The sequence below is a fragment of the Epinephelus lanceolatus genome, chromosome 24, assembly GCF_041903045.1.
Source record: "Epinephelus lanceolatus isolate andai-2023 chromosome 24, ASM4190304v1, whole genome shotgun sequence".
NCBI classification, from domain to species: domain Eukaryota; kingdom Metazoa; phylum Chordata; class Actinopteri; order Perciformes; family Serranidae; genus Epinephelus; species Epinephelus lanceolatus.
In genome coordinates, this window is record NC_135757.1 from 22412444 (window position 1) to 22435623 (window position 23180).

The 23180-nt window shown below is 40.7% G+C and overlaps 1 protein-coding gene across 2 annotated transcripts; it reads right to left on the bottom strand.

Moving 5' to 3' along the window:
• Positions 1-1146: 1146 nt before the first annotated feature.
• gart (phosphoribosylglycinamide formyltransferase) lies at positions 1147-20366 on the bottom strand. Of its 2 annotated transcripts, none has more exons than XM_033616283.2 (23): positions 20230-20366; positions 19940-20035; positions 17428-17577; positions 15925-16020; positions 13829-14003; positions 13068-13179; positions 12586-12654; positions 11727-11852; positions 11541-11628; positions 11325-11410; positions 11076-11244; positions 8484-8715; positions 8153-8247; positions 7812-7921; positions 6434-6632; positions 6035-6286; positions 5461-5613; positions 4924-5127; positions 4663-4821; positions 2802-2932; positions 2479-2620; positions 2275-2390; positions 1147-2179 (listed from the first exon to the last, which is right to left on the bottom strand). In XM_033616283.2, the coding sequence occupies exons 3-23, from the start codon at positions 17570-17572 to the stop codon at positions 1982-1984; spliced, it is 3057 nt and encodes a 1018-aa protein (XP_033472174.2). In that variant the 5' UTR covers positions 17573-17577; positions 19940-20035; positions 20230-20366; the 3' UTR covers positions 1147-1981. The 2 variants fall into 2 exon arrangements, with proteins under 2 accessions (XP_033472174.2, XP_033472175.2); XM_033616284.2 differs by lacking the exon at positions 20230-20366 and adding an exon at positions 20195-20218.
• Positions 20367-23180: the final 2814 nt, after the last annotated feature.

Genomic DNA, 23180 nt, shown 5'->3' on the forward strand with positions numbered 1-23180 from the left:
TTGCTTTTTTTGGAGAACTTCTGCCTTCTTCATTTTGTTGTAATTGTGGGTATACATAAGTGCACATCTTGTAAGATATACACCTGTATGTGATGCAAACATCTTGAAATGTATAAATAAGTATGAGAATAAAGGTACAAATAAACAAATGATCTGCACCTCCAATGTGTCTCAACCATGACTGTCACATAGTATGTCAAAAAATGCCATAGGATAATTTTACACAGCATCCCAGCTTTTTTGAAATTTGGGTTGCAGCTTCAGTCATTGAAGTTTCGATGATCATTCAGTTTAATAGTGGTATGTTAGGATCCTTTTTGTTTAACCAGGAGCAGCCCTGAAATCACTATCACCAAACTCCATTTAAATAAACAGTAATTTTATTATTTTAAAACACACTTAATTCAAAGTCGACAGGGACAAAATAAAATTCACAAAATGCCTTAATTCATCTTTCCACTGTTCCAACAATCACCTACACTGGTTTGGTTAAAATGAACTCTTCATTCACGCAGTTAGATGTGAAAATATGCTGCCTCTATACACGCTAAAATTATTTATTTAAATGGAGTCTGCTGGGTTTGGAGATTGTTTTATCAGGGCTGTTTCTGGTTAAACAAAAAGGTTCTTGCTCTTTAACAAAAATGTCTATCTCTGTAGGGATCCTTTCCATAGTGTTGTCACACACTTATAATCTGAGCCTGTCAGTGGCAAAAAGAAACACTTTCAGTAGACGTTATTTGATGGTGCACAATTGCCCCGCATGGTTACATCGCAGCCTGTTTCGCCACTGTCGGCTTCAGTCTTCTTGCTCAATACTAGTGATGGCCAAATGAAGCCTCATGAAGCATTTTCTTTATTTTCTGAGCCCACTAGATGGCACTTTTTGTTCATCAAAAGGTTGAAAGCACACTGAATTGCCAGTCTTTGAGCCTCTCTCTTTATGCCATGAGTGCCATCTAGTGGGCTCAGAAAATAAAGAAAATGCTTCATGAGGCTTCATTTGGCCATCACTACTCAATACCAGTCCAATGTCATGCTTTTAAAGAAAATAATATACACTGCATTTTTTTCAGTTTGCTTTGACTTTGAATGTTTTGTCCGATGCACTGGTAAGCCTGTAAAGACAAAAAAAGACCACATAAATTGACTCCTTGCATCCACCCAGGCAGGTTTAATTATATACTCACAGTTTCAGCTACACAGACATTCAAATATTCATAATTATACTCCACTGGGACAGTACCCTTTTTTTTAAATTCCAGTGTGATCCTCGCATTTCTCAAGAAAAAAAAAACAATTGGAATGTAATTCTTCTTCAAGTATGATGCTTCTTTACTCACAATAAGTTGAAATGCTGCTAATAAATCTAAGTATGTTTGCAAGCTTTAAGCATCCCATGAACTCAACTGGGCATGACAGTCTGAAAAAGGAATGTTTGGGACATTGGAACAGTAAAAAGTTAATATTTTGACCTAAGTTGATGCCTTGTTAGTGTAATTCTTGTGTTAATAAGACCAGTTTCATGTGATAAAACTAAACTGTTGTTAAAGGAATACTTAAACCCTCTAAATGACCACTTCTATTTCAATTACTTACCCAGTGTTATGTTGAATTAGTGACGAACACTTTGTTTTTCTCGCAAGCCTCCACAGTAAACAAAGAATCCAAAAACGGAGAAAATTCTTGATGAATTGAAGTTAGAGGTGTCCACACTGAACAAGTGAGAGCTACATCAAAATATCTCTTTACAAACTCACAACTTGTGCAGTATAATCCAAGCTGTTGTTAAACATGGACTCCTATGACTTCAGTTCAAGAATTTTCTCTGTTTTTGGATTCTTCGTTCACCATGGAGATATGAGAGAAAAACCATGATTTCTTTGCAGTTTCAACCTAACACAAGGTGAATAACTGATATACCAATAATCATTTAGGGGGTGAAGTATTCCTGAAATGGCTGGCAGTAATGTACAGCTCTCTAACTCTGTGCATTGGACTTCCACATAATGTGTCCGTCCTCTCCGAGCCTGACCGTGCCGCTGGCCACCAGCTCCAGAGCGGCTGGGAAGGCTCGGTGCTCGGCCTCCCTGATTCTGTCGGACAGACTCTCCTCTGTGTCGCTGCCCAGCACGGGCACTGCCTCCTGCACGATAATGGCTCCTGCATCCACCTCTTCCTAAACACAGATGAGGAAAACAATAGCTGTATGACTAGCTCAGGTAAAAGCCTCTTGGTTTGATGTCTGCTGATTCCACAGTATGTCGTACTTACTGCTACAAAGTGGACTGTGCAGCCACTGACCCGCACCCCAGCCTGGAGAGCCTGCTTCTGGGCATTCACCCCCTTGAATGAGGGCAGCAGGGATGGATGGATGTTCAGCAGCTTTCCTGTAACAGACACGCAGTGAAAAAGACCCCCATGTGACCTGACACATTATCATAATTATGTGCAAATGTAAGGAATTTACTGTCACACCATTCCATTTCTTGACGAACGTTCCCGTGAGGATCCTCATGAATCCGGCCAGACACACCAGCTCCACCCCAAATTCTTCCAACACACGATCAATGGTGCCATCGAACTCCGCTCGGCTCCCATACAGTTTGTGGTCCACTACCTAAGTTGCCATCAGAAACACAAACAACCGCATCAACAGAATGTAGGCGAAGGAAAAAATATGATATCACATCTTCTAAAGTGGACTGCATTGAGCCTGGCTACTTTTATTTTGTCTAACACTCTGTCACAATTGTTTTGAGAGCTTTGTACCAATAAACTCATTATTTATATTTCTTTACCCGTGTTTGGATCCCAGCCAACGATGCTCTCTTCAGGCCCTGAACTCCAGGTCTGTTTGAGATGACCACCACAATCTCTGCAGAGCTGTATGGACGCTTGGCCTGCTCTATCAGTGCCTGCAGGTTGGTGCCTGAGACAAACAATCAAGACCACTTTAGTCGAAGACAACTTTATTTCCATTTGCAGTATTATATTTACCTCCACCAAGGAGGTTATGCTTTTGCCGGCGTTGGTCTGTTTGTCTGTTTGTCTGTCTGCAACATAACTGAAAAAGTTATGAATGATGGATTTTGATGAAATTTTCAAGAAAGGTGGATAATGGGACAAGGAACAGATGATAAAATTTTGGTGGTGATTGGTTGAAGCAAAGTGGATAAAATAATAAAAAAGTCTATCATCTGACAGCCTCAGCAGAAATTCCAATTTCTAAAGACGGTGAAAATAGCGCCATCTGGTGGCCGGAAAGCACGTCTTGTTCTACTTGCTAAATATTGTAATTCTAAAGTTGAAATTAATGTTCTGTGTTGGAAAAAAAGAAAGTGAAAAATACAAAAAACCCCATTATATTCTGTGTTGGTACAAAATAAAAACGAAATAAATACACTACAGTGTCTCCATGGTGAAGGCATATATAACCTAATAATGATAGTGACGCAAATAACCTAATTGTGATACAGGCTGCAAAATCTGATGCAGAGGGGGAGGGAATATCACCTACTTGGCAGAGGTCTGCACTCTCTGAGTGCTTTTCTAGTTAGCGGTATGGCAATGTTCTGGGGCCCCTTACCTTTTCTTGGACCTACGCAGAAAGCCTAAGGCAGAGAAAACACACCTCTCTCACAAATGCACTGTATGTATTTCGGCATTAAGAGCTCTTCTGGTGCCGGCAGACACATAGAAACCTGGCGGGGAGCACTTTGCAAGGAACAAAAAAAAAAAATTCCATGTGCAAAAGTGCACTTCAACACCTGGCTCACAAAATGTCTGTGCACAGCCCTGATTAGCACAATGTATTAACATTGACTAAACGTTTGTACATGGTGGGGCAACAACTGTTGGTGATAGAATAATAAAATCAATTGCTTTTTGGGTCCACTAGATGGTGCTGATGTTTTTTTCTCCTGGTGAGGTCAACAGAGGTCTCAGTCAGCAGCATTTGGCAGGAAGTTCATCAAAACAAACATCTGGACTTATTTTGGATTTAATAACACAAAAGAAAAGGACTTGGATGTGACACATGAGATTTGCAAGCAGTGTCATGAGAGTAAGATGCTCTAGGAACACTATGTCTCACGTTCTCTAAACTAGAGCAGTATATGAAAGTTACACAGGAGCAAACATTGCAGACCTCCTGCAAAATGTAGCACAAGAATAGAACAGACAATGCTTCTATAACATTGGTGTTGCTGTTCACTTCATGTGAAGTGTTATGCTCACGTTCTTACTCTGGCCTCGCAGACTGCATTAAATCTGCCCCCAATTTAGTCTGTCAGGTGTATGCAGCATTTCTGACGGTTTTATGGATGGTGTTGGTCAGTCTGTCTTCCTTTCAACACATTTTACTACAATAACAACTGAGTTGCATACTTTAGGGTGTTTTGGGGGCTTTTGTACATTATTTCAGGTCACAGTGAGTTACAATAGCAACATAATTAAATATATTTCATATCAAACATCGTAATGAATCTATAGCTGTTCTGGGCCAAGATTTCTCGCTCAGGACTCAAGGAAGTGCAGTGTCGAGCGTAAAGTAGTTTGCATGAGCGGTTCTTAAGAAAGGCAGCGATGCAACAGGCTGAACAGTCAGCTCGTTCTGAACAGGCCGCCAATCTTTATTTCAAGATCAATAAAAGAACACACCTGTGCCAGAGATAAGAACACCCACTCTGGTCCTCTTGCGTGGTGTGCTGCTGTCACCACGGCAACCACCATTCTGCTCGACACCCAGCTCTCCACTGGAAGCAGATCCTGTGTTCAGCAGGCTGTGTTTCAGGTTGCGGACCACCACAGGTTCTGCCCCTGCAGAAACATCATTTCACTATTTTATTTCCAGTCTATAAATAATAACAACACCACCCTGCTGTGGTGAATTTCATTAAGGTATCTGTTTTAGTTTCTCACCCTGTTGCTTGTGCGCCAGTGAGCCCACGATCCAGGCCTCTTCGTGTGCTTGAAGCTGGCGTAGGACCCTCTGAGCATCCGGGGGCGCAACCACCAGCACTGCCCCCAGGCCACAGTTGAAGGTGCGAGACATCTCCTCCTCGCTCAGACCCCCCTCCCTGTGCAGCCAGGAGAACACGGGGGGGATGCTCCAGCGAGAGGCATCTGAGTCATGTGTAAACAGCAAGTGTAAATATTAATGAGAGACACACAGCGACCTCTGCATTTTTAAGAGAGGAAAATGATCCCAGGACGACTACAACTGTACTGAATATGAAGACAAGGCTGTTTATTCATGTTCACATTTGCATTGACTTAAGTGTGCACAGGGGTCATCTCATATAAATATGTTTATACAGGAAACACTCATTCCTCTTTTTCCGCTCACACGCGAGGTGATCATAAAAAAAAAAAAAAAAAAACCAACCCAGAGTGCTGACGTCAACACTTCACATGCTTCATTTGAAGATGAGGTGTCCGCGTGTGCTTTCATCTCACCTAAATCGACTGCAAGCTCCTGGGGCAGCACCCGAGGGATGTTCTCCAGAAGCCCACCCCCTGTGATGTGAGCGTAGGCTTTGACAGCGCCGCTGTGGAGAACTGGCAGCAGCAGACGACTGTAGATCTTTGTTGGTGTCAGCAGAACCTCGCCTGGAAGCAGAGTTGCAGTCAAACAGTGAGCAGCAAAGGCTAAAGTTATGCTGACATATTTTAGGGCTGCAGATACATTTATTTTCATTATCGAATAATCTGCTGAATATTTTTTTTAACCAGTCGTTTGGTCTGTAAAATATCAGAATATATTGCAAAATGCCCAAATGTCCCAATGCCAAAGATGACGGCCACTTTGTGCTATGGCCTCGTGCCTATGACCAAATTAATACTGCTTTATACAGTAGTTCTACAAGCATTATTCATTACCAGTAAATAAATGCAACAGGTTATAATTTGTATGTTTATTTATTTGGCTCTGAGCCTGACTTATCCAGGTGAACTAAGAGCAAAACACCTAAATGTGGTACCTCAAACAAATACATTAAGAGCCCACCTGTGTGACCTGAAAGCGACTTACCGACTGTCTGTCCCGGCTTCCCAAAAGGAGCAGGGGAGCTGTAGCTGAGGTTGGCCCTCTCCAGCACTTTGCGGACCAGGCTGAAGCCGTTGCTGTGGACCCCAGAGGAGGCCAGTCCTATCAACAGGTCCCCCTCGGCGATGTCCCCCATCCTGGGCAGCAGGGCTCCACGCTCCACTGCCCCAACACAGAACCCAGCCAGGTCGTACTCTCCTGGAGCATAGACGCCCGGCATCTCTGCTGTCTCACCACCTGGATGCAAAAAGATCGAGATAGAGAGAAGTCAAGATACACTACACTCATCTCTACCTCCAAAGTAGTTATTTTGGAGGACAGAGACACCAAAATATGAATAAACAGACTTTTTATCATGCTTAAACAGGATGGATCCTCTCTCACCCAGCAGAGCGCAGCCGGCCATCTCGCAGGCCTTAGCGATGCCGCCGACCACCGAGGCGGCGACGTCCACGTCCAGGCTGCCGCAGGAGAAGTAGTCAAGGAAGAAGAGTGGCTCAGCGCCTTGAGCCAGCACATCGTTTACGCACATGGCCACCAGGTCCTGACCCAGGCCGCCATGCTGGCCGCACGCCTGGGCGATCTGATGATATAAAGTGTTTTTAATCAAAGGAAACAGTAAAATAAAGCAGATATCTAAAGTAAAAACAGGACGCAGGAGAGAAACTAAACTCCAAACCACAGAGATTCAGTTAGACGATACAAAAGTAGTAAGAGCTGAACACAGAGACTTTTAAAGACGCCTTTCTCTCTCCTGCAGACAGAGGGGAGGAGAGTCTCGCAACACACAACTGGTTTGAGGAGGAGAAACGCAGTCGTCGGGGGTTGTCTGTGGTCAGCGAGACATCAATGCTACACGCTTGAGAGTGGGCAGCCCGGCTTTTGGGCCTACCCCAGAGAAGGTCCATCTCTGGCGTAGCTTGGTGAGCAAATGTGTGTGGTATGACTCGGTGAGGCCAAAAGTGACAGCGGAAAAGTCCGTAACTGACTGAGGTAGAGGCAGACTAGCAGCTTCCGTGTTCAGCGAGCTAAAATGACTGTTTTTTGTAAATGGAGTCTGGTAAATGGGGAAATAAGTGGCTTCTCCATCAGAACGGGCTGTCCGTTGCAAAGTAAAGCAGTGAAAATATTCTACATAAAACATACACTTTAACTGTTATAGATTTTTTAGGCTGCTTAAATCCGTCATGCTGCTGGCCCCTGTCCACAGCAGTATTTTGCTTTGCTTCCATGTCGGACGCCTGCTTGTTTCTCCAAACTGAGGGTGTGCCGACTGACGTCCACTGTTGGTAATACACTGACTGTAGATAAGTGCCTCATACAACCCCACTTATAAAAATCCAAACTATCCCTTTAAAGCTGTGTAAGCTTGTGTAAAATGCATTAATAGTATACAACAGAAGAATTCATCTAAGTGACATTTTACTGGAGATTTAAAATTCAGGTTTGGTCACTTAAATAAAAAAATCAATGAGCTGAACCCGCTTCTAAGAGTCCATGAAATAATCTTGGATCCTTCACACTTTAAATTAATGAAATTTGTATTTCTGTTCAGAGGTTTTCAGAAGCCTTTGAATCCGTCTACAGATAAGCACATCTCCCCTGCTGCTCTGTTACTTCGGAGCCAAATTGGATCTAGTTTTGAATGGTTATTTCTCAGCATCTACCAAGGTTTTAGTACTTTTATTTGACTCTCAAGACTGATGGACATCGGCTGCCACATTCTCCTTCAAAAAAGGGAACGAAGGAAGTGAAATCCCACCTTGAGTTTGGTCCCCACTCCGTCTGTCCCTGACACCAGGATTGGGTCGACAAAACCTGCTGCCTTCAGGTCAAACAGCCCAGCAAAGCCTCCCAGTTCTGCGTTACACCCTGATGAAAAAATAAACACCCAATTACATCTTTATCTGTCCTTTTTAATTTGACTGTTTGTATTAAAGCTGCTGAATTTATCTCAGCAAGCAAGTTTGTTCCCTAATGAGAAAACGGTTTCACTCAACTGCTTAAAATAATCAAACAAGCTGTAAAGTTACAAGCGTTTAATCATTGTTTGGATGTACTACAGGTTTTTTTTGCTTAGTTTTTGCTCATGAGAGTTGTTACCAGGGCGGGATGTTGCCTTGGCCAGAGGCTTGATCATGTCCACCAGCTTGTTACCGGCAGCAATGTCCACTCCACTGTCCTTATAGGTCAGACCTCTGTCAGAGACACAGTGAAATAACACTCACTCAGCTGATGAGCTGTTATTTCCAGTCCCTGTCTGCAGCTAAAGCTACAATGAGTTGTGGAGGAGGAGGCTGGCTGTGGACTTTCAAGAAATACATGGACACGGGTACATCTGAAGTGAAGTTTATTAATCATGAATCATGTCTGTACAAACACAAAGCAGAAAGGGAATGTTTAGGTATGCAGCCTGTACCACGTTCACACACACCTGTGTTGCTTCAGGTGGGCGATGGCCCGGTGGCCGATGTCGCGGCGGTACACGGCACCAGGAAAGCCTACGGCCGCCACGCCCTGATTGGCCGCCTGCAGGGCCGCCTCCAGGGAGGGCCTGACCGCAGTGATGGTCAGGACACGCCCACCGCTGGAGACCACACCTCCGTCCTTCAGAGCGGTGCCGGCATGGAAAACCTGCAGCCCTGAGTCCTGAACCTGGGACAAACCTGAGGGGGAACACAGACTTCACTTTAAGTATTCAGTTTCCTTAGTTAAAGGAGCAATAATAAGCGAAATTCATCATTTCTACGTTCATGTGAATCCCCACCTGCCCCCTGCCTCTTTTTTTGCTTTTTCTGTTTGTTGTTGTCTTTGCTTTTTGATTCCATGTTTTTATATTTGTTTGTCTGTTTTTTGCTATGGACTTATTAATATATGTTCTTAATGCTGATATGGTGAGATTCCCTCTATAAGCCTCTCGGGGTTTTTTAAATCTCACCTGCACAATCTGCTTACTGTATTCTGTCGGTTTTGTTTGCTTGTTTTCTTTTTTACTGTGCAAATTAAAATTAAAAAAAACAAAAAACAAATGCTGATATGTAACAACTAATTTGACCAATAACCGATACCAATACCAATATATCCACTTGTTCCCCCCCCTAATTTTAGGATCATCAAGTCTCTTCTGTAGTGGAATTAACATCATATTATACATGCATACTCTTATCATAATGGCCCACCAATAGATGGACACATGAAATACAATACTTTTCAATGTATGTAATATTTATTCATTGTGCAAATTGAGAAAAACCATGTTGGCCGATTCTAATAGTTCATTCTAAAGCCACTATCAGCCGATAATGATGACATGCCAGTATTATCGTGCATCCCTAAAGGTGACGCAGCTGAGACCCAAGATTTTTTTTGTCTTGTAATGTTAAAACAGCTCATAATGTCTGAAAACTAAAGGAAAAGAAGACCAGACTGGACTGGGGAAGATAAGCTCACACTACTTGATACTAGTGATGGCCAAATGAAGCCTCATGAAGCAATTTCTTCTGAGCCCACTAGATGGCACTCATGGCTTAAAGAGAGAGGCTCAAAGAATGGCAATTCAGTGTGCTTTTAACCTTTTGATGAACAAAAAGTGCCATCTAGTGGGCTCAGAAAATAAAGAAAATGCTTCACGGCGCTTCATTTGGCCATCACTACTTGATACTGGATATGTGAAGAGGAAACAATTTCTACAAAGTACATTTAAGAATGGTTGTTCTTTCTGTTCACAACCAGATCCTCATGTCCAGCAGGGGCTTGAATGTGCACAAGTTCATCTATGATTTCACACAGTTTGGAGAAGACAGCAATGGAGGAAAAAACTGTTTGGAGCACACATCTTGTTTCCACTCTGGAAAACTTCACAATGAATGCACAACCCTGCAAACTGTGGACTTACATACTCCAAAAGCTTCCCCGGTGACAGACTGGAAGAAGCCAGTGACAAAAAGCAAAGAGGGAATTAGTAACAGCACGGAGAGCACAGTTTGCCAGTTTGTTGGCCAACAAATAAACTGATTAAATATATAATCTCGCGCAACTGCTCGTCAGTTATGTGTCTATAGTGTTGCCTCTTCTCATTTTGGAACAACTTTGTTGTTTTACGTGAAGAAAAAAAAAAACTCAACCAAGTGTACCATGGCTAAGTGTTACGGAACAGCGTGTAGGATTCACAGGATTAAGCAGCATCTAGTGGTGAGGACCGAAGATTTCAACCAGCAAGAACGTTTCCCATGTACCACGTGTGACCTCCAGTTTAGAATTCTTAAACCTTAAGAAATAATAATAGAGCAGTTTGATATTAAAATCAGTGTTTGAGCAATGCTGTTTTGCTCTCTGCGGAGGGGCTGCTAACTACGTTGGCAGACGCAAAACGTGACTGGCCCTTTCTAGAGCCATTGTTTAGTTTGTCTGTTCTGGGCTACTGTAGAAACATGGCGGTGCAACATTGTGGACTCTGAAGACGAGGACCTATTCTCTATGTAGATGGGGATCATTCTAAGGTAACGAAAACACAACGATTCTTATTTTATACACTAAAGAAAACATACTTATTATATTATCTTCAATTTCTGCCAATATATCCCACTAAGTCCTACACACTGGACCTTTACCATTTTTTAAAGTGCATCTAAGACTTTTTCTGATTATAACAACTTATAAAAATGTCAAACACTCCCTGTTTTCAGCTTCTAAAGGTGTGGATATTTGCTGCTTTTTTTTGTTTTCCATGATAATAAACTGAATCTTTAGATTTTTGACTGCTTGTTTGACAAAACAAAAAACAACCTAAAGATATAAATTTGAGAAAACATAAAGGCCATTTTTAGACAAAACACTGTTAAAATAGATATTTTACATGTAAGATAATTAATTAAATAAACTGCAGGGAAATTGCATTTATAGATTCCAATTCTGCCTCTACTTTTGCCCTGACAAGCAGAAAAAAAGGATTTAATTTGTAATGTGTAATCTGAACTGGCAGACTGAATAAACCCCCTCCCCTGCTGCGCTACAGAGTCATGCATACCTGTGATCTCTACTCCTTTCTTGTAGGAGCCGGGGTAACCAGCGCTGGCCATGACCACAGTGACTGCAGAGCTGTCCTGGTGCCACACGGGGGCGTTGGAGACCAGTTTGACGTCCAGTGTGTTCAAGATCACTTCATATAGGTCGCTCTTCAGGAGAGGCAGCAGCACCTGAGACGGCGACAGCGGATATTTGATGTTTATCTTATGAGAGGATGCAGTGACGGGTGACTGGAGTCAAAGAAACCCACCTGACACTCTGGGTCTCCAAAGCGACAGTTGAACTCGAGGACTTTTGGCCCCTGCTTGGTCAACATCAGCCCTGCGTACAGCACACCTGGAACACAGGAACAAAGAAAATATTCCATAAGATGTAGGCCATGTTTCATTGATCACTAGAAACTCAGCAAACATAAAAACAGATGCAGCAAGCTCTCTGGACTCCAGAGAGAAAAAGGAGGACTTACCCACATACGGAGTGCCCTCCTCCTTCATCCCGTCCACAGTCTTCTGAAGGACCGTCTCTCTGATCTGCTGCAGCAGCTCCTGGCTCACCTGCACGGGATAAACAGAAAGCAGCATTAAAGATGGCTTAGAAAGAACGTGACAAAACTTTGCAGAGAACCAGGCTGAGAGGAAGAGGAGGTGTGTACCTGAGGGGTAGGGCAGTAGGCCCCCATACCGCCGGTGTTTGGCCCCAGGTCGCCGTCCTCCAGCCGTTTGTGATCCTGTGCTGGAGGCATCGGGGACACTGTGCAGCCATCAGTGAAGCAAAGACACTACAAGACAAGATGAAGCGGGATAAACATCCTGTCAACTTTGGGCTAATTCACATCTCCCAGGTACAGATACAGTTTGTATATGCTGATGGGGGGGAAACAAGCACACATCCATACTTAGGAGTTGCCGTGTGGCTTTCTGCATGTCAAATTTACTTCAAAATCCAGAGTTAAAGGGTATTTAACTCCGTTAAACCGCTACAGTTTATTTAAATGGAGTCTGATGGTTTTGGGGATTGTTGGTGATTGTTTAAGCATTTATAAAAATGAACCTCCAAGGACCTGTAGTTCTTAAGGCTGCAAATCCCTGAGTAATGATAATGTTACAGCACATCGTCAAAACACTGGCTAATGGTGCTGACTAACATTTGTGCTGCTGTAGTGTCTTCAAACATGCACAGAATTCACTTAAACATGCTTGTCTATTACAACATAGCGTTAATGGCTGTAGGGTGCTGATTTGTGGTAAGTTCAATATTTCTATCAATAGTAAATGTAACTACTTGGGTCGTGCACCATGAGTCGCCTAGCCGTTTAAATGTTGCTACCCGTTTTGTAGGATAATGTGGCAAGTACCACACATTTCGATTTCAGTCATTGAAAAATGTGATTTAACAATTTAAAATGGCTTACATTTTTTCAGACCACGTTTATCCTTACAGATTAGATTGTAATCAAGTTTGAATGTTTTCTGAAGGTTTTCTATAGATTTCACTAAAAATGTTCAACTCACAGACACTTCCTCTCCCTCAAGGAGCTCTTCAACCACCACAGTGTCCCCTGCAGCTCCAAAGGCTCGGTCCTGTAGCACAGTGTTCAAACAGATTTACTTTTCAACATGGGAAAACTGTGGAAACTGGAGGACATAATTACCTTGCAAGAAGAAGATTCACACAAACAATATATGCATCAACTTGTATAGCAATTAATTACTGTCTAGAAAAGAACATTCTCTACATTATCATATATAAACTGCAGCCGACAAATGGTGGGGAAAGTTAAATACAATTTCCTCTGTCCACTGCATTTAATCCAGTGCTGTTGTAGTGGGACTGATCTGTGGTCAGCTGCCAGATCTCAATGTGTGACTGACTGATAGAGAAGGTGGGCTCAGCTACACTCATTTTACATTTAACATTCAGCTAAATGTTGCATTTTCTTCTCTTTCCACTCAGTGTTGATGAATGAGTGACCACACAGAGAAATGTCTCGTACCTTCATGATGTCCATCACAGCCTGACAGGCCTCGTCCTGGTCTCTAGCCACAATGACTCCCTTCCCTGCTGCCAGCCCGCTGGCCTTCACCACCAGCGCTGGAAAGGCGGCCCTTGAGACCCCCGAAACAATGACATCAACTCAGTAATGCGCAGTAAGAATCAACATCTTCTCACAGAAAACACATCTGGAACAGATGCTGCGTCGCGGATATAGACCATGAAATGTTTTTTTTTCTGTGTGTGTGTGTGGATCATTTAACATTTGCAGTGCACGATGTTGTCTGGGAATGTGAATTTGGGATCCATATAGATGAAGGCTGTCAGAATATGGCAGCTGTTGTTCTGCCCACGATGGTTTATATGACCAAAGAAATGACTTTCGCTGAGTATAAAGCTTTTTTTTTTCTCTGTCTATAAAACTCTGTTTGAGGGTGCTCTCATGTGAAAGGCAATCATCACATCTTAGATCATTAACTCATGAAACCATCTGAGAAACAGAACTTCAGTGGAGATATCATTTTCTATTACCGTGCAAATTTTGTGTTTAATGGCTCTGAAAACAAAACTTTGCTGCTAGAAATCAAAACTGATAAAAAAATGATGTTATTGTTTGACCATAAACAGTCAGACAGATGCATTTAGCAACTTTTTTACTTCTGCCAATTACTCAGTTTATTAATTAGCTGATTGTTTTCGATAAATCTGTGCACAAAACACACTTGCAGAGATCCAAACTTTGTGTCTTTTTACTGTACTGACGTGCGGATGTAGTTGCAGGCCTCCTGGGGGTCGGTGAAGGAGCCATAGCGGGCTGTGGGGATGCCGTGACGCTCCATGAAGGCCTTAGAAAAGCTTTTGCTGGCCTCCAACTGAGCTGCTTTGGCAGAGGGGCCAAAACAGGGCACTCCTGCAGCCGTCAGGTCATCGACAATACCTGGAAGAGATGTTGAAGTTAAAGGGTAAGTTTGGTGTTTTTCAGCCTGGATCTCTGACTTGTGCGTCAGCTCTATGCATGTAGCCTACGCCGCTGTGAGCATTTATACTTGTGCGGTGGTGTGTCTGTGTCACTCTGCAGTCACACCTACAAAACACTAGTCGGCGGCGGAGGTTTCTGTGAAGTGCTGTAAAGTTTAGTTGATTCAAAACACACCCAAAACACACATTAAACATGGCTTAATAGTAACCATTTCAAACACAAGTACACAAATCAGCTTCACTATAACTCGCAGCATTCACTGACAAAGCACTTGTCTTTTGCTGGACACATTTTCCTCACAAATACAACATGCTAATGTTTTTAGCACAAGTCTATGGCATTTTACATTGTATAAATTAGCCTAGCAGCTAACGGACTTTTCCTCTTCTCATATGAAGCCAGGGACAACAGCAACATTTAACAAAGGTAAAGCTACAAAATTCAGCTCCATTACAACTCACAAAATTCACCAACAAAACAACTGTCTTATACTAAACACGTTTTCCAAACATAGCATACTACCTTTATTAGCACAAGCCTATGGCATTTTACATTGTAGAGGTTAGCCTAGTGGCTAGCAGAGATTTCTTCTTCTCATAGACTTTAAATGCTATTTCTGTGGAGGCTTTATTGTCTACACAATTTATTGTTTCTTATATGTGAAATAAAAGTAAATGAAAGCTTTGTTTCCACTGAGGGAAATGGTTTCAGCTTACAAAAATAGTAGGGATGTCCCGATCTGAGGAGTATCTGCACAGATCACATTATTTTTACAAAATCGGAATAAGTAATAAAAAATCGGAGGCATCAAAACAACAAAAATGTTTTTCATCTATGTTGTTCATTGTTGCCTCCGCTTTCCAGTGTATTGTAACCGAGCATCCTGGGTTTGCCTAACTGAGTGCAGCTAATGAGCAATAAACGGACGTGAGTCAAGACAACAGGTTCAGCGGCCACCGCTTCTCTCTTTATTCCGAGCAACACAGCCACACCTAATGGCGGAACCTCACCTACCACAGGCCTACAGCAACAATTTGTTTACATTTTGTGCTGCTGAACCACCGATAAGCTTTTTGGATACTATTTAAATAAAAACAAACCCTATGGGACAACTTGGATGCATTCTTTTTTTTCTTTCTTTCTTAATGCTTTGCAAAGTATCAGATCGGACTCTGTATCAGACTTGGTTTCAAAATAAAGGACTCAGTATTGGATCGGATGCAAAAAAAATGTGATCGGGACATCCCTAAAAAATAGAAAGGAGGTCTGTGTCATTGCGACGTGTAGTTACATTTCTGGGGAGGTGCACGTCAGGCTACAGTGTAGGTTACACTGTAGATTACACCGTAGATTCTGTACTGTAGGTATGGCGACGATTCAACGCTGAAGTATAAATAGTGCTTAAGAGTGCTTGTTTTGACCACTGACAGGCAAATTGTTTTTCTAAGTGTCTGACAACATTGTGGAGAGGATCCCTACAGGATCCCTGACCCTAACTTTTCTAGGTAAGAGTAAGATCCTATTTGTTTAACTAAAAACAGCCCCAAAATCGCCATTGCTGAAACCCACCAGACTCCATTCAGATAATAATCAAATAATAATTTTAGCGTGTATGCAGTCAGCATATTTTCACATCTAACTAGGAGAATTAAGGTTTTACCCTGCATTCATGTGTTGTCAGATTAATTAGAAAAAATGAGTTCCCGCCTATTTAAATCCACACGAACGCCCCCTGAAGCCAGAACAAGAACTCTGAAAGTTGTCAAAAGACACAAAAACGTCGGACAAGAGGATCCAGGTTGAAAAATACCTAAGTCACCCTTTGAGTGAAAGAGTCTATGGAGAAAGGACACCAGTAAATACGATGGAGCAAACTTACCTGCCGCCAGAGGCACTTCAGGTCCGACCACAACCAGCCCGACATGATGATCCTTACAGAACTGAGCCAAGATGGCGTGGTTACTCACCGACACCTCTGCATGGAGAAAGTTTCAAGTTTCATTTACGCTCTTCAGCAGCGTGATGCTAATATCACTGTGGCATATTTAATACATCCCATTAAGCTAATTAAGTTGTTAATGTAATCAGCGCATTAATTAACGAGCGTTGTTATGTGAACGTGCTTCTCTTCACCTCACACAAGGGTGGCATGTATTTAGCACTACATTTATCAAAACTCTAAATAGACACAGTAGTTATGGTCATTACGAAATACAGAATCAAACCCTCCTCTTTACAGAGAGAACTTGTGGTGTAAAGAAGATTATATTGTATTAGTCCAGAGTTTAAAATAACAAAATGATTAAAAACTAAAATCTTAGAGAGTATAAAGTTAGTAATCTAACAGCCAGGATTTCAACCTGGATCCTATTTTTCCATGTTGTGTGTCTAAGCTACGAAATGGAACAACATTTTTTTTTTTTTTCCCCCAAATTGGTCCAGTATTGAGCCGGCTGCAGCCAGTGGCAGTGAAACAGGCTGCAGCGTAACCACTCGGGGTATGTTTGCACATATGTCACATGCAATTTATGTCCAGTAAACGTGTTTGTTTTTGCCACTGACAGGCTCAGATTGTTATTCCAAATGTCCGACAACATTATGAAAAGAATCCCTACACAGATAGAAGGTTTTGTTAAAGAGTAAAATCCTTTTTGTTTAATCAGACACAGCTCTGAAATTGCCTCAGCCAAACCCACCAGACTCCATTTAAATAAACATTAATTTTAGCATGTATAGAGGCAGCATATTTTCACATCTAACTGGGTGAATTAAGGGTTTATTCCAACCAAACCAGAGTTGGTGGTCACTGTCCCAGTGGGAAAAAAAACAAGATGGCACTTCAAATAAAGTGTGTTTTACAATGATAAAATTACTGTGTATTTAAATGGGTTTGGTTATAGCAATTTTGAGGCTGTTTCTGGTTAAACAAAAAGGATCTTACTCTTTTACAAGAGGGTCTATCTCTGTAGGTATCCCTTCAATAGTGTTGTGTGACACTTATAATAACAGTCTGACCCTGTCAGTGGCAAAAACGGTGTGAACACGCCCTGGGTGGTGACATTTCAGCCTGTTTCTCTGCCACAGGACGTGGCAGTCTCATTCATTACTGGTCACTTAGACACAAAAACATAGTAAAGTAGGATCCAGGTTGAAAATATACCAAACCTACCTGTTATTTAAAAGTGACAAGAACTGATAGTTGCAGCCCTAAATGTTTCAGTGTCGTCTTTTTTCTTGTACCATATAACTGCATTGTGTAAACAGACACGTAATGAACTTTGAGGTGTAATATAATGTTTCTGGATGCCAGATTTAGCCCAGATTTTACATGTACTTTTGACAGGAGTAAACTGAATTAAAGAGCCTTTGTGTCTGTATTTACCAGAGTTGCTGATCTTCCCACAGTTGGCCGTGCCTGCATTACCCGGGGCCACCAGGACCTGCTGGATCTGCGGCGACTGGGCCAGTTTCCAGGCCAGCGCGTGCTCCCGTCCACCACTGCCGACCACCAGCACCCTCTCTGCCATGGTACCTGAGAGACGACAAAGACCCAAAAAGAAATCTCAGTGTGTAGTATTAAAATGAAACCATTCTCGGATACTCAGCAGAGCAGCCAGCACTTTTAATTCGCCTTAAACCATTCATAGAGTGCCCATTTAATTGCATGCAGAGATTGACCTATAACGAAAGGAGTTCCCTAAGCTGTGTGGAAGTGCTGACCTTTTCTCAGGCCTGGGGTCTTACATTATCTTGTAATGCCACACTTACACGGATCCAATCAGCTAGAACACAAACACAAGTCAACAATTAAATGGCATGGTCACCAGGCAAGGCCAAATCACCACCAACCGGGCCTCATTTGCATGGAAAAACAAAGCCATTATAAGGTTGATATACAGTAAACTGCTCGCCTCAGCCTCAGTTTGGCACTGCAGTTACTCTGCCGTCTCTCTCTGTGGGGGTTTTATTTCCCAAACATAATGACTGAGTTACATTTGTTTCTGAAGCAAACCAATGTTCTGTAAAACAAGTTTTTCTTATTTTATTTGCACACATAAGGGACAGAAAATTATGATTTTAGAAATATACAGAACCATGCAAAGACTGTGTTCTTATTTGTGATGACTTTTGTGACAACCTAAAGTGTCTGTGACTGAACAAGTAACTGTATCTGAGAGGATTTCACATTGGAAAGACCTTATCTCAGAGTGTCACACAATGTAAATCCACTAAACAGACACCAGTGTCCCTCATGACACATTTGGATCAATATTTCTAATCACTGTCAGAAAAAAACTGAATTATTTGACTGGTTTTGGAACATATTTGTTGTCCTTAACTTTCTAAACTAGTAAGAAAAAAACAAAAACAAAAACACTATATTCACCTTCACTATAAAGTGTAGCTCAAGAAAAATCAATTCCAACATTTAACATTACAATTACAAAATTCTATGTACAAACACACAGAAATACCTTTTATATGGATGGAAAATGACTTAAAATGAATGTAAAAATACAGGAATAAATAAATAGGAAAATTAATCAATAAATATGAAACTCCAGGAATTAAAAAAAAAAAAAGGAAATAAATAAATGTAAAAATAAATCCAGGAATAAATAAATAAATAAATGTCTAAATATGGAAATAAATAAATTAATGTTTAAATAAATCCAGGAATACATTAATATGAAAACAAAAATCAATAAATATGAAACTAAATCCAGGAATAAATAAATAAATATGGAAATAAATCAATGTTTAACTAAATAAATGTAAAAAAAACAAATGTAATTGTTAACAAAAATGTAAATGTAAAAAATAAATATAGACAGAAATAAACAAAACAAATACAGCAGTAAATAAATAAATGTGTCAATAAATACAGGAATAAATACATAAATATGGAACAGACAATAGATGTGTAAACAAATGCAGTAATAAATGTATAAATAAATGTATAACTAAGTACAGAAATAAATAAATGGGAAAGAATAAATATGGAAATAAAAAAAAAATAAATGCATAAATAAATAACAGTAGATCATCAAACAGAGCATAATTAAATAAATATCTTAAATTTATTTCTACATTTTTGTACAACCACATTTATCTATTTATGTTTTTGGGTCTGTATGTTCATGAGGTAGGAGGTCTTAACCTCTGCATTTATTTCTTGATTTTTGCATTAATTTACTTACTTCAGCATTTATCTATTTATTCTTGCAACTTATTTATTTTTTCATAGTTGTGTCTTTTCCTGTCTTCCATACTTTAACCCCTATCAACTCAAACGTACCCAGGTCAGAGGTCTGCACTGATTTAAGGATTGGGAAACTCCATAGTTTACTATAATAAAGACCTGCATGCGTCTGTCTGGGAGCAGACACAGTACAAAGGGGTAAGTGTCTCACATTGGGTGCACATGTTACACAATTAGTAAAATCACTGGCTTTGATTGAAATCAGTCCGCTCATGTGACTCACATGTCAGAGAGCAAATCAAATGCATGAGTCCAACAATGTGATTTTTAAAACACTCCTTAAAGAAAATGTGTTATAAGCTATTTTATACTCAACTGCATTTGCAGCACCAACTAAAACTCAGTTTACTTTGGTTTAGTTGTGTAAAAGATGTCAGATAAGTTAGTACAAGCAGTTCACTTACAGCATATATCATAAACATGGCTGCACGTGCAGAAATAAACTGTACATGCACTTATTCTGCAGTTTAACAAGATGGATGGTGTTGTCTGCACCCTGAAGCATCTATTACAATACCTCGGCTAACCTCAGCTCTGTCTATGTTAGTAAAGCATGTCTAATGAACAGTATAACTTCTGCAGCAACATTAGCAGATAAACCGCTGGTGAAATGAACTGTTTGAACACTCACCTGTGTGTTAGTGTTTGTGTGAAGCAGGAATTAGCCGTAGCCCAGCTCAGGACAGGACAGCAGTCAGAAGTGTCTCCTCTGCTCTCAGCCTGCTGACTGACCATGGATGCACAGAAAGTAATCACTCACACACACATACACACTACACACACCACGTGGATCCAAGATAACACCATCATGTACATAACGGCGCTAAACGCAAATAAACGCTGCGCAAAGTTAAAGCTAACAATGCTAATAGCATTAAAAACACACCTACAGTCGTCTTTGTTTCTTGTTATGTGTCTTACCTTAATCTGCTGCCCTAACTGCTGCTTTTTGGCAAGTTTTTTAGTTTGTTCAACTTCCGCGGGGTGTTACTGTCCAGTGCATCATGGGAAATGTAGTCAATTAGCAATGGCGTGTACAAAGTTTCCAGAAATGTCATAACTAACTTAATAATTATTGCGCAAAACATATACATATTATATATATTATGACATGTTGTTTAAGATAACAAATTAAAACGTACCTCGTTATTAAAAAATTAAACTCGAAACTTAAATTTGCACAAAAAACAACAACAAAACTATTAGATTGTTTAGCAGCCCCCAAAGGTTTTTCTTTTGTGTCTGTCTTTTCCCTGTATTTTTCATTATTCTTAATTTACATTTATTCATATACATATATTTACATTATTTCAGCAAAAACTATTAGATTATTTGTTTTGCAAACCACAAAGGTTTTTGTTTTCCTTATGTTTCTAACTTTTTCCTACATTTTATTCATTTGTTATAAAATTTAATTTATTTTAACATTATTTTAAATTATCAATATATATTTTCTACAGCTTTTAGAATGAAAATTTGGACCATATATACTCCATGTAATAAATAATTTCAATAAAGTTGAATTTATTAAATAAATAATAATAGAAATAATAATGATACAAAAGCTTCCAGAAAAGTGCACACCTTCGCCTTAGTCTAGCACAAAATATATATTTTTTTAATCTATTTTATTTTGTTTAATTTTATTTTTTAGAAATATAAATTCAATTTTATTGAATACTTTCATTAATACTATTCATTTATGTCCAGGGATCTCATTATACACGTTGTAAAAAATATATTACAACCATATTTTCAAAATATAAAACTAAGGGAAAAATATATTAAACTGTAAGCTAGGATGAGTCATGGGGAGAAACTTTTGTTTGTCACTTGTACTGCTGAAAGCAGCATTGAAGTGTAACTGTTACGGCTGTGTATGTGTTTTGTGCTGCTGTCCCTTTTCCCTCCTTGTAGATCTGCCCAGGTGTGCTGCATTACCTAACGATGTGCAGCACACCTGGCATGGAGGAGGTGCTTAAGAGCTCCTGTGCCAGCAGCAGAGAAGAGAGGCTCTGGTGTGGGGACTGCTGGTTCTGCTGCCTCTCACCATGGGTTTTTGTTGTCTTTTTTGTTTTAATTCTAAAAAATCCCATGGATTTGAGTGCTTTAAAGGTGTTCATGTGATTATTTTGGGTTGTATTTTGGGTTGTTCGCCCCATAGGGCCGTCTAAGGGTGGGGTGTAACAAATGGGGGCTCGTCTGGGAGAGAACATCCATAAGGTGAAATGTAAGTTTCTGTGTGTATCTCGTGGCATCTTTATGTGTAGAGGTCAGCTCTTCTATTAAACTCTTTGTGGTTGTTTAGTTGAAACTTTAGTTTTGAGCACCCTGACTAGGTAGTCACCGGGCAGGTAAGATCTTGCCAATTTGTTATTTTGCCTTTTTTTTTTTTCATTTTTGGTGGTAATCATGAGTGGGGGCACGCTTCAGGGTGTTACAGTTGGCTACTTCTTAGTCTTCTGTGACGAACTTAGAGTTCAGCGTTTAAAGCTGCTTCGAGCTCGGCAGGCCACTGAAAGCTAGCTAGGTTGGTTAGCTGTCTGATTAGGTACGTCAGGGTTGGGGTGCCCCAACAACTTGTTTCCTAGTTTTTGGCACTTTACAGAGCAACTTGATTGTGATTTTGTTTTGCTTGAGATGACTAGTTTCTGTTTGGTCACAGTTTTGTGTAGCTGTGATAAATACTTGTGTGCAGTAAGTTGTGGTTTATGACCGTTAGGGTGGTGGTCACTGCACTCCACATTTGGTGGGTCACTTGTGGGTTGCTGCTTAGGTGTAAGTTGGCAACATTTGTGTAGTGGTTGACTACATTGTGACCATTTTGTTCTGTGGTTGTTGCAGTCCACTTTTTGGTGTGGTCACTTGTGTGTTACTGCTTTTGGGTATTTCTTGTAGCAAATTCATTGTGACCTTGTTTTGTGGTTTTGAGATGTAGTCACCCCCCCACAGATCATTGGATCTTGGAGTGGTGGGTGTGGCTTCCCAATTCAATAGGTCCATTTGTGTTGCTGGTTTCCTGCATCCATCACAGTAACGTGTGTGTGTGTGGTTGAAGACCATAATGGTGTCCATTTTGTGTTGTGGTAGTGGCAGTTCACTTTTGTTTGGATCTTTTGTGTTGCTGTCTGTATGGCAGCAACTACTTGTATGATCCTTTTTGGTTTGTTGGCTACTTGTGCAGCTGTTGCTTATTTTTGAACTCAGTGACATCAGTTTAGTTGGCCCTTTTTTTATGATTTGATCTTGTTAGATCCAAATTTGACCCAAAGGTGACACTTTATCAGTGCTACTAATCTGGGTGTTTAGTTGTGTTCATCTTAACATACAGCCTTGGTAAGTAGCACTCATTTCCTCTTACACTTTCAATGAATAAATGTCATTTGTCAATGAACTATGGAGTGTTTTTATATAATGTATTAACCTTTAACTGCCTCAGTACTTGAGATTGACAGTGTGACTGTGCTGCTGTCCCTTTTCCCTTCCTTGTAGATCTACCCAGGTGTGCTGCATTACCGAATGAGGTGCAGCACACCTGGCATGGAGGAGGTGCTTAAGAGCTCCTGTGGCAGCAGCAGAGGAGAGAGGCTCTGGTGTGGGTACTGCAGGTCCTGCTGCCTCTCACTGAGGGATTTTTGTTTTGTTTGCCTGTTTCAATTCTAATAATTCCCATGGAATTCATGTGATTGTTATGGGTCAGTGTTGGAGTTTTGTTCGCCCCATAGGGCCGCCTAAGGGTGGGGCGTAACAGTAACCAAGTGCATTTACTAAAGTACTGATAACTTTGAGGTACTTGAGTATTTTTGTGTTACTTCAAGCTTTAATTCTACTATATTCTTGATTAAAAAAATTTCACTTCACTTCCCACATTA

Bases quoted from the DNA above. Each gene is read 5' to 3' on its own strand.
- gart (XM_033616283.2), bottom strand. From the start codon at position 17,572: ATGGCAGAGAGGGTGCTGGTGGTCGGCAGTGGTGGACGGGAGCACGCG. The intron at 11,853-12,585 runs GTGAGTTGAACA...CTTGTCTTGTAG, and splicing joins TTGAGGGAGAGGAAGTGTCT to TGTCTTTGCTTCACTGATGG. The intron at 8,248-8,483 runs GTGTGTGTGAAC...TGTCTCTGACAG, and splicing joins GCCCACCTGAAGCAACACAG to AGGTCTGACCTATAAGGACA.